At 55.8% G+C, this 11,155-nt stretch overlaps 1 protein-coding gene across 2 annotated transcripts in view; it reads left to right on the top strand.

Moving 5' to 3' along the window:
• Positions 1–11,155, top strand: part of CAMTA1 (calmodulin binding transcription activator 1) — a 1,029,661-nt gene that overhangs the window by 907,949 nt on the left and 110,557 nt on the right. The window contains exons 9-10 of one of the 2 annotated variants that reach the window (XM_027770647.1): positions 3,502–3,642; positions 6,684–8,530. In XM_027770647.1, coding sequence (XP_027626448.1) covers positions 3,502–3,642; positions 6,684–8,530 — 1,988 coding nt within the window. Of the gene's footprint in view, positions 1–3,501; positions 3,643–5,010; positions 5,146–6,683; positions 8,531–11,155 lie in introns of those variants that run through there. The other variant, XM_027770648.1, reaches the window with a different exon arrangement.

Below are 11,155 nucleotides of genomic sequence, written 5' to 3'. Positions count from 1 at the left end.
AAAGCTGAAGGGAGAGCTGTCTGAGATTCAGCTCAGGCTGGGCTGAGATGCTCAAGCAGCCTCCCAGGAAGAAACAAGGGGTCGGGCATGTACCCTCCGGTGAGGGCCCGTGAGCAGGAGGGGACGGCTGGGACCCAGAGCCACCGGGAGGTGATTTTTCTGGGGATTCCCCTCTTTATGCACCCCCTTCTTTGCAGTGCGTGCATGTAAGGCGACATATCGGTGCAGGCGATCAAGGTGGTCAGGTGATGGAGTGTACTTTCAACGCAGCCTCCCTCTTAACTGCCCTCACGGATGTGGAGGGACCGAGGAAGGGGAGGCTGGCGTCCACGTTTTTTCACCCTCCTTTCATACAGCGCTTTTTTCCCTATAGAAACCTCCTTTCCCGCTGATTCATTACGTGTCAGGAAGCAGAGCATGACATGTTAAAAGCCGCCTTGGTAGTATTTGATATTCAGTACTAACAACTCACCACCTCGAAGGAGGGGGCTTCTCTCCGACACCCCCCTCCAGAGCAGGGAGGGAGACAATCTGCATATTGGATGTGCCAAGACAGTAGGTAATTTGCATTAAGCATTCAGAAATTCTCTGCTTGCAATCTGTCACCCTTCACTGGGTTTTCGTTTTATAACCTTCACAACATAAGGAGGACAGCAAGAGGTAGGGAGAATGGGGTTGCCCTACCCGCGTCGGGAGCTGCAGGAGAAGCCTGGACCAAGTGGCAGTTGTCGGCGCAGAGAGGGGCCCTGGTCTGAAATGCCAGAAGACTCTGCCAGTCAAAGGGTGAGCAAGCTCCCTTTATCCCAAGATCTAAGACCCTTGGGTGAGGTGTGGCCAGGGGGCCAGAAGGTAGGATTGGGACTTTCTCCAGAGGGCCCAGTTCACACTCGGTAGGGGCTTCCTGGACAACATCTGGCCTGGCTTTACAGCGAGTGTCCGCTCTGAGTTCCCAGAGGCAGAAGCTCTGGTGTGAGCTCTGAGGGTGCTTTGCTCCTGGATTTGCAGTTGCTGCTGAGACCAGGCTTACGACAGAGCTTGTATTCCCCATCCCGAGGAGTTTTAGAAATACCTGGCACCACCCCAGGCTAATGACATCAGAACCTCCAGACTGGGGCCTAAGCACAGCCACAGAACAAAACGGACAGCCGGGACAGACTGCGTGTGCTGCGGCGAAGACGGGAGTTGCGAGTCTTGCCCTCTGGCCCATGCCACCACCTCTGCTGGCGCCTTTGCTCGTCTGTAAAATGAGCCTGGAAAAGTCCTCAGCCAAGCAGACCCGGGGCATGGGGCAGGCTAGTGAGCCCCTGACCCCTCATTCCTACCTCTGCAAGGCCCCTTTTGTTGCTCTCTGTCATCTACATTGGATGTCTAGGAAGAGGTTTATTCGAGAAAAGGGCTCACAGCTATGCCGAGGTTTAAGAAGTCCTGGCCTGAATCTTCCCTTCCAGCTGCTGAGAAGCAGGTGCTCAGGGAGGAACCCCGACCAAGAGGGCCTGAGTCAGTAGGAGCAAAGGCCTCCGGGGGCTGCTGGATAATTCCGCCATGGAGCCCAAGGTGGGAGGTGGACTGTAAACACCACTGTCTCCTGCATGTGCCTGTCATGTAAAGCTCTCAAAGCAGAGTCACTCAGCAAGCTCAGGGGCAGGTACACTCAGCCCACCCGTCCTCTCGCAATGACTCACCAGAACCCCGGACCCAAGGGGACAGGCAATGGTGCAGGAGGCAGGGTCCTGTGGACCTCCAGAGGAGCCTCGTCTGAGGGGAGCAGAGGGCCCGGAAGGTGAGCAAACACCCGGGCCTGGTGAGCAGCACACACAAAGAAGGAAAGCACTCCGGAGGCATCCTGCTGGATCACGATTCTCACACATGGGTTCGTGTCTTTGAAAACCCTCTGAAGTTCTAAATAACTTGTGCTGGTGAGGAACAGAGGCTGAGCTCTGTCCCCAGGACGGCAAGGCTGAGCACCTGCAATCTCACAGCAAGAAGCGCTCTGTCTAAGCCATCCCAGAGCAGCAGCCAAGGCCTAGGGCGGAGCTGACACTGCCTGCTTCATGCCGCCGCCCTCGCATCGGCACCATCAGAGAGTTACAGCTACTCCGTTGGTGTGAACGAAATGAAAGCACACAGATCATGCTTCCTCCGGGCCAACCGGTGAGTCAGGAAATATTACATTCCCATTTTACACGTGAGGAAACTGAGTCTCAGGGAGGCTAAATGACTTGCCCAAATTCACACAGCAAGATCAAAACCCGGACTCAACTCCAGACGGACTCCCGCCCAGCTCCTCCCCACCGTGTAGACGGTCTCCGTGTGAATGTGTTCTGGAGCCCTTCACACAGCTAGAGCAGGCACTGCAAGCTGTGACACGTTTTCCCCTGGAGGCTGCATGAGAGAAGCTTCAGCCAAAAGAGGAAAGAAATTGTTCTCCCAGCTGTAAGAAGTGCTCCTCCCCATGCACAGTGGCAAGTCCCCTCTGGAGTCCCGGCTCCAGCCCTGGGGCTGTGGATCACTGCCTTTGGAGTCCAGTTCACACACTCAGTTGGGCAAGTCAGTTCATTCTAGACTTTCAGCTCCCACCCTGCCAGTCAGGCAAGAGTCCACCTCAGTCATCCTGGGCCTGCACTCAACTCCAGGGACTACAGAAGGCCAGGGCTGAGGGTGAACTGAAACCCCAGGGTGGTTGTTGGGATGGCCTGTCATCAGGCAGCGCTGGGCGCTGAGGCCCCCTGCCTGGGCCACGTGGGCCCTTCAGCCCTATCCTTTCTCTCCCCAGGTCTCTCGTGCAACCCCTTTGGGGCAGAGAAGGCTGGGAAGGGCAGGAAGCTGAAGCCTTCCTCTCCAGGGTGGGGGCTCCTCCCCACACAGTCCTGGGAGGGGGACCCCTTCCCGTTTGCTGAACCCACCACCCTCCATCCTCTCAGCATTCACGAGATGCTTGCAGCTGGGGGAGGACCCTCAGCCTTGCATCAGTGCTCCTACCCTGGCCTTGTTTTGTTTTGGTTTGTTTTAAGTATGCCAGAGAATACGTGCGCTAAAGAGAGAGAGAAAGCACCCCCGGGAGGCCTGGTCATACTGCAACCCTCCCCCTGCCCCAGTTTTTCATCATATCAGGTCCTTGGGACACATACATGTGCCTGGCATGTAAGCAACCAGGGTCAGGACCTGAACCCTGCTTGGCCACGTGGGGTCTGGCTTCCTCTGCACAGCTGTTCACCCTGTGCTCCAGGGGTGGTCCGCATGCTCTCTTCCTCCTCCACTCCAGAACCCCTTGAAGAGTCACTTCTTGCACTTGGACTTTGGAAAACAAAAGCAAGACTCCAGGTGGTCCCCTCCCCAGGCTGCATACAGGAGGGGTGGGAGTAGTGGAGGGCGAGCTCAGGACACTCAGTGGTGGGAACGGCCTTGTTTCCGTCCGTCCTCCTTCCTCATGCTCATCGGTTCCCACCCAGGCCTCCCCTGTGCCTACAGCCTCTGATGGTGCCTCTGCCTCTCTCTCCACAGTCCATGGCATCAAGTGGACCTGCAGCAATGGGAACAGCAGCTCGGGCTTCTCAGTGGAGCAGCTGGTACAGCAGATCCTCGACAGCCACCAGACCAAGCCTCAGCCGCGGACCCACAACTGCCTCTGCACCGGCAGTTTGGGTGAGCCTGGGCTCCGGGGGTTAGTGGGTGCAGCAGGGCCCGGAGGGGCTCTGCCAGGCAGTGGCATAGCTCTCCTCCTCTTGGGTAGCCATGACATCTAGTGAGGGAGGAGGATGTCTTCTAAGAACCAGGAGACATCACAAGCACCCAGGACAGGCACAAAGCAGGCCCTCCACCCTCTTCCTGCCCCATGGAGCTAGCTAGGCAGCCCTCTTTGGGCAAGAGAGGGCAATTTTTAGAGAGAGCTCTCTCTAAGATCAGAGGCAAAAACTGGCAGGCAGCTGAGTAGAGTGGAGAGCAGAGGTTTGGGCCCAGACCTCTGTCCACCCCTCACAGGGGTGTGCCCTGTTCTTGGGCACCCTCAGCAGAAGGCCCAGGTTTCAAGCCCTGGGCTTTTTCAGGGAGGCCTGCCTGGAGTCAATGGGACCACTCAAGTGGAACCTCTTTCTTTAACCTCTGTCTCCTCCAGGAACATAAAGCGTCCTCCACTCTCTATCCTAATGCATCTGTTTTTCTGATAATGGTATTTGCTCATTGAAATGCATGTTCCCCACTCCCTTGGCTGCCTTAATTAGATATCTCCATTAGAGGGTCATGTTACTACTCTACAAAGCCTTCACTCATTTAGGAATCTTGGTGGTGAGGCTATATCAGAATCAGGAGAGAATTCATCCTTTCATCAAAAGCGAAGTGCCCCTTATCAGGTGGACTAAAAATAATGACAGAGTGGGAGAGAAGAGCCACCCAGGCCTGCCTAGTCCAGGGTCCAAAGCCTGTCAGGGAAGGCTGCAAGTGGGGCTGGCCAGAGCTCAGAAATGCTCAGCTCCTCAGGCTTTTCTTTGCTTAGGACATTCATCTCCTAAAGATCTGAGGGCAAACCCTGACTTAGCTAAACAGTACAAGAAGGGGCCCAAATACCTTTCTGCCTCTGGAGCAGAGCCTAGCACCCTCTTTGGTCATGGGGCCTGCAAGCTCCTTGGGACACATACATGTGCCTGGCATGTAAGCAACCAGGGTCAGGACCTGAACCCTGCTTGGCCACGTGGGGTCTGGCTTCCTCTGCACAGCTGTTCACCCTGTGCTCCAGGGGTGGTCCGCATGCTCTCTTCCTCCTCCACTCCAGAACCCCTTGAAGAGTCACTTCTTGCACTTGGACTTTGGAAAACAAAAGCAAGACTCCAGGTGGTCCCCTCCCCAGGCTGCATACAGGAGGGGTGGGAGTAGTGGAGGGCGAGCTCAGGACACTCAGTGGTGGGAACGGCCTTGTTTCCGTCCGTCCTCCTTCCTCATGCTCATCGGTTCCCACCCAGGCCTCCCCTGTGCCTACAGCCTCTGATGGTGCCTCTGCCTCTCTCTCCACAGTCCATGGCATCAAGTGGACCTGCAGCAATGGGAACAGCAGCTCGGGCTTCTCAGTGGAGCAGCTGGTACAGCAGATCCTCGACAGCCACCAGACCAAGCCTCAGCCGCGGACCCACAACTGCCTCTGCACCGGCAGTTTGGGTGAGCCTGGGCTCCGGGGGTTAGTGGGTGCAGCAGGGCCCGGAGGGGCTCTGCCAGGCAGTGGCATAGCTCTCCTCCTCTTGGGTAGCCATGACATCTAGTGAGGGAGGAGGATGTCTTCTAAGAACCAGGAGACATCACAAGCACCCAGGACAGGCACAAAGCAGGCCCTCCACCCTCTTCCTGCCCCATGGAGCTAGCTAGGCAGCCCTCTTTGGGCAAGAGAGGGCAATTTTTAGAGAGAGCTCTCTCTAAGATCAGAGGCAAAAACTGGCAGGCAGCTGAGTAGAGTGGAGAGCAGAGGTTTGGGCCCAGACCTCTGTCCACCCCTCACAGGGGTGTGCCCTGTTCTTGGGCACCCTCAGCAGAAGGCCCAGGTTTCAAGCCCTGGGCTTTTTCAGGGAGGCCTGCCTGGAGTCAATGGGACCACTCAAGTGGAACCTCTTTCTTTAACCTCTGTCTCCTCCAGGAACATAAAGCGTCCTCCACTCTCTATCCTAATGCATCTGTTTTTCTGATAATGGTATTTGCTCATTGAAATGCATGTTCCCCACTCCCTTGGCTGCCTTAATTAGATATCTCCATTAGAGGGTCATGTTACTACTCTACAAAGCCTTCACTCATTTAGGAATCTTGGTGGTGAGGCTATATCAGAATCAGGAGAGAATTCATCCTTTCATCAAAAGCGAAGTGCCCCTTATCAGGTGGACTAAAAATAATGACAGAGTGGGAGAGAAGAGCCACCCAGGCCTGCCTAGTCCAGGGTCCAAAGCCTGTCAGGGAAGGCTGCAAGTGGGGCTGGCCAGAGCTCAGAAATGCTCAGCTCCTCAGGCTTTTCTTTGCTTAGGACATTCATCTCCTAAAGATCTGAGGGCAAACCCTGACTTAGCTAAACAGTACAAGAAGGGGCCCAAATACCTTTCTGCCTCTGGAGCAGAGCCTAGCACCCTCTTTGGTCATGGGGCCTGCAAGCCGATCCAGAAGAAGTGCATTTTCCCTGCTGTCGACCTCTGGCTTCCAGGTTAAGGGTGCTCTGTATTGGAGCACCTCAAGGGAAAGGGCTTCCTGAATCATTGTATGGGAAGTTGGGGGTTGGAGAGTGACACAGCCACCATCCCTGGACTGAGCCCCTCTGGCCAGAAAGAGCCCTTCCAGGGGAGTGGCGTCTGTCTCTAAGGAGAGGTGGCTTTTCTGGATGGATATATTGTCTCCCCCTCCTCCTCAGCCTCCCATGTGCAGGGATGCCACTGTGGCTATCAGAAAAGCACGTCAAGGATAGATGCCCCTGGTCTTCAGAGGATAGTCACAATGAGCATAGGAGAGCGCCAGGGCTCAGAACCCTGAGTATCCAAGGCATGAGGTCTGTGGTCTGCCTGGACCCCCGGGCCCAGACTATGCCAGCTGCCCCAGCTGCTCAGGGACAGGGTCCTCCACAGTCCCAACTCTGATTCCCCTTTGCATGTGCGTGTGTGCGTGTACGTGTGTGTGCATGTGCGTGTGCGTGCCTGTGTGTGGGTGTTGTGCTCTGATCTCCACAGGAGCGGGCAGCAGCGTGCATCACAAGTGTAACAGTGCCAAACACCGTATCATCTCGCCGAAGGTGGAGCCGCGGACGGGGGGGTACGGGAGCCACTCGGAGGTGCAGCACAACGACGTGTCCGAGGGCAAGCACGAGCACAGCCACAGCAAGAGCTCGAGCCGCGAGAAGAGGAATGGCAAGGTGGCCAAGCCCGTGCTGCTGCACCAGAACAGCACCGAGGTCTCCTCGACCAACCAGGTGGAGGTCCCCGACACCACCCAGAGCTCCCCTGTGTCCATCAGTAGTGGGCTCAACAGTGACCCAGACATGGTGGACAGCCCGGTGGTCACAGGTGTGTCCAGCATGGCGGTGGCCTCTGTGATGGGGAGCTTGTCCCAAAGCGCCACAGTGTTCATGTCGGAGGTCACCAACGAGGCTGTATACACCATGTCCCCCACTGCCGGCCCCAACCACCACCTCCTCTCACCTGACGCCTCTCAGGGCCTCGTCCTGGCCGTGAGTTCTGACGGCCACAAGTTCGCCTTCCCCACCACAGGCAGCTCGGAGAGCCTGTCCATGCTGCCTGCCAACGTGTCTGAAGAGTTGGTCCTCTCCACCACCCTCGATGGTGGTCGGAAGATTCCAGAAACCACCATGAACTTTGACCCCGACTGTTTCCTCAACAACCCAAAGCAGGGCCAGACGTATGGGGGTGGAGGCCTGAAAGCTGAGATGGTGAGCACCAACATCCGACACTCACCCCCTGTGGAGAGGAGCTTCAGCTTCACCACCGTCCTCACCAAGGAGATCAAGACTGAGGACACCTCGTTTGAGCAGCAGATGGCCAAAGAAGCGTACTCCTCCTCCGCGGCAGCCGCGGCGTCCAGCTCCCTCACCCTAACCGCCGGCTCCAGCCTCCTGCCTTCAGGTGGTGGTCTGAGCCCCAGCACCACCCTGGAGCAGATGGACTTCAGTGCCATAGACTCTAACAAGGACTACACGTCCAGCTTTAGCCAGACGGGCCACAGTCCCCATATCCACCAGACCCCTTCCCCAAGCTTCTTTCTGCAGGACGCCAGCAAACCCCTCCCCATCGAGCAGAATGCCCATAGCAGCCTGAGTGACTCTGGGGGCACCTTTGTAATGCCCACAGTGAAAACAGAGGCCTCGTCCCAGACCAGCTCTTGCAGTGGCCATGTAGAGACGCGGATAGAATCTACATCTTCCCTCCACCTCATGCAGTTCCAGGCCAACTTCCAGGCCATGACTGCGGAAGGAGAGGTCACCATGGAGACCTCACAGGCGGCTGAAGGGAGTGAGGTCCTCCTCAAGTCTGGGGAGCTGCAGGCTTGTAGCTCTGAGCACTACCTGCAGCCTGAGACCAATGGGGTGATCCGCAGTGCTGGCGGTGTCCCCATCCTCCCCAGCAACGTGGTGCAGGGACTCTACCCGGTGGCCCAACCCAGCCTCGGCAATGCCTCCAACATGGAGCTCAGCCTGGACCACTTTGATATTTCCTTCAGCAACCAGTTCTCTGACCTGATCAATGACTTCATCTCTGTGGAGGGGGGCAGCAGCACCATCTATGGGCACCAGCTGGTGTCGGGGGACAATACAGCGCTCTCGCAGTCGGAAGATGGGGCTCGAGCCCCCTTCACCCAGGCAGAGATGTGCATCCCCTGCTGCAGTCCCCAGCAGGGGAGCCTCCAGCTGAGCAGTGCTGAGGGCGGGGCCAGCACCATGGCCTACATGCATGTTGCTGAGGTAGTCTCCGCTGCCTCGGCCCAGGGCACCCTGGGGATGCTGCAGCAGAGTGGACGGGTGTTCATGGTGACTGACTACTCCCCAGAGTGGTCTTACCCGGAGGTAAGCTGCCGGCTAGTGTCACCTCCCCACCATCCACCTCACCTGCCCAGCACCATTGTGTAGCCAAAGGAAGCTCATTTGCATGTGACTGCCTTTGGATGAAGCTCTGGACCATAAAGATGCAGCTTTCCCCTCCCTCTGTCCACCCAGTGCTTGAAGCACCTCCATCTCTCAGGCAGTGGTTCTCCAACGTCACTGAGCAAGTAGCTCTAAAGTCAGGGGTGCACTTGGAGGAAAAGACCCTCCCAGCTCCAGCCAGAACAGTCTGCTCTTCCCTGGCTTTTGTGTTGAGTCCACCCATGTTTTGCATTGCTTTTAATTTTATTTATTCTCTCTTTTTTTAAAAGATGTCCTGGGGCTACTTTTTAAAAAAAATTGGAAGTCACCATAGACTCTCCATATCCTTACTCTTACTTTGCCTCACTAAACCTAACAAGAACAAACAAAACCCTCTCATTGAAGAGAGGACACAGCTTCTGAAGAGTAATCTTCAAAATTCTTTTCTTTTTTTCTTTTTCTTTTCTTTCATGAGAGAGAAAATGAGGCACCTCCAAGAGGGTCTTGGTGCCATGATCTGCCCTCAGCCTCAGCCAGCCCAGATCACAGGCATGCCCACCCAAAACAGCACTGCTGTACTGTCATCTGGGCTCACCAGATGCTTTTTTAAGGAAATCTGTTTATCTCTAAATTCAAAGATGGGTCCTATGATCCAAGATTCCAATTTCTAGCCTTGCCCATTCTGTTCCCCCAGATCTGACCCAGCTTCTCAGGGACCTTACTTGGAGAACCACTACTCCGAAGAACAGAATGCAGGGAAGTCCAGGTCTTGCCTCAGGGCACAGATATTTAACCAGGAGCCTTTGTTTTTCCCATAAAGTAGCATAGGCCGGGGGCACAGTGTCCTGAGTGTCCCTAAACACCCTACTACACAAAGGACACACTCCCTGACTCTACCCAGCTTACCTGCCAGGTGCTCTGAGAGCAGTATGTCCTCCATAGGCCTGGAGGGAGGCCTCCCTGGGAGGCAGCTGCCCAGTACACTGGGCTCCCTCAGTACACTGCCACATTTTCTAGAGGCCGGGATGAGTGTTGCTTCTGGAGGACACCCAGAGAGGGGGCTCATACTTCTCCCCCTCCTTCCCTGTGGCAAATCTGGATTAAGAAATCTGTGTACAGATGCCCCAGCTCTCAGAAAGCTACACATCAGCCCAGGTAGAAGACATCTAGAATAAGGCAGACATCCAAGCAGGCTGGCTGCTGCCCGTACTCCACACGTCTGTGTACCGCACATGGTAAAAGTTGAGAGCTTATGTATATGGTTAGGAGTATGTGTAGAGGGACAGTCTGGGTTCAAATCCTGGCTCCACACTTACTGTTCGGTGACCTTGGGCAAGGTAGCCATCTTTTTTGTCTCTAGAATTGGAGGAATAATACCTCATTGGGTTGGTATGGAGACTACCTAAGGAACGTGCCTACCTCTTCTTTCATGCCCACTTGTTCCCACCCCCACCTTGAGGGTCTTCTTGTCATGGTTTGGTGTAACCAGGTCTCTGACCGTTGTCAACAACACTGGGCTCAGCAGAAATGTCATTGTGCCCACCATAGTCCATGTCCCCTTCAAAGGCCAGCTGGGTAACCTTTCCCCTAAGCTTGGGGAAGCGATTTGGTGGAATCAGGAAGGAGGGCTAGGATTGGTGCAGTGGAAAGGCCAGATCTTGGAGCTGGAGCTGTCTTCTGATCCCGACTCTGAGATCTAACTTCTGGGCCTTGGTTTCCTTAGCTGTAAATAGCCGACAGGGGATGGCCTCAACGCACTCCAAGTCCTAGGACCTGGGAGATTTGACCCTCGAGACCCTTACAGGTTCCCCGGACCTGAAGTCTTGCAAGTAGAAGTGGGAGGAGAATGCACTCTTGCCTGGGGCCTCAGCCTGCAAGCACAGGGCCCTGAGCTGGGTCAGACAAGCACTCCAGCCTCCTTGGGTCTGGAGGGCACTGGTGAGGAAGATATTAGCAGGCTTCCCTCCCTCTGTTCTGTACCGGCCTGCAGATTCCTAAACTCTAGCTTGGAAAAAGTCAGTTCAGCAGCTGGCCACGCGAGGGCGGCCCAGAACAGGAAAAGCAATGGTAGTCTGGGCGGCCTCGTGGAGGGAGCGTCCAATGCTGGTTTTCCAGTAGCCCTCGGATGTTTCCAGCTACCCAAAAACAAAAGCAGCTCAGATTCGGTTTGATCTGGAGAATGCACAGGAACCATCCCGTTGGGCCCCAGGGAGGCTTCAGAGCCCCCCACGGCTCCTCTCCCATCCAGGCCACTGTCTAAGCCAACAGCAGGGGCCCCTCCATCCTCAATTCTGTAGGAGGCAGTCCCTGTCTGAGTGGTCCTCCCTCTCACGGGCCACTCCCATTTTTCTTGCCTCTATCCACGTCTTCACCTCTAGCTGCAGCTGCTCACCACCAATACACACACACACACACACACCAGGGGTGCCCCTGAGGCCCCAGTATCTGCCCTCCCTGCCCTTTATCTCAGGACTCCCAGGACACAAGGCCCTGAAGGGGCATTTGCTGCTCCCGCCCCACCCCTCAAGCCCTTCTGCGTCATCAGCCACCACTGACCTTCCTGGTGCA

Source organism: Tupaia chinensis, unplaced genomic scaffold, assembly GCF_000334495.1.
Source record: "Tupaia chinensis unplaced genomic scaffold, TupChi_1.0 Scaffold000146_1, whole genome shotgun sequence".
In the NCBI taxonomy this organism is placed as follows: domain Eukaryota; kingdom Metazoa; phylum Chordata; class Mammalia; order Scandentia; family Tupaiidae; genus Tupaia; species Tupaia belangeri.
Note: the sequence above shows the minus strand (reverse complement) of the source record. Positions and strands in the feature narration are given on the sequence as shown.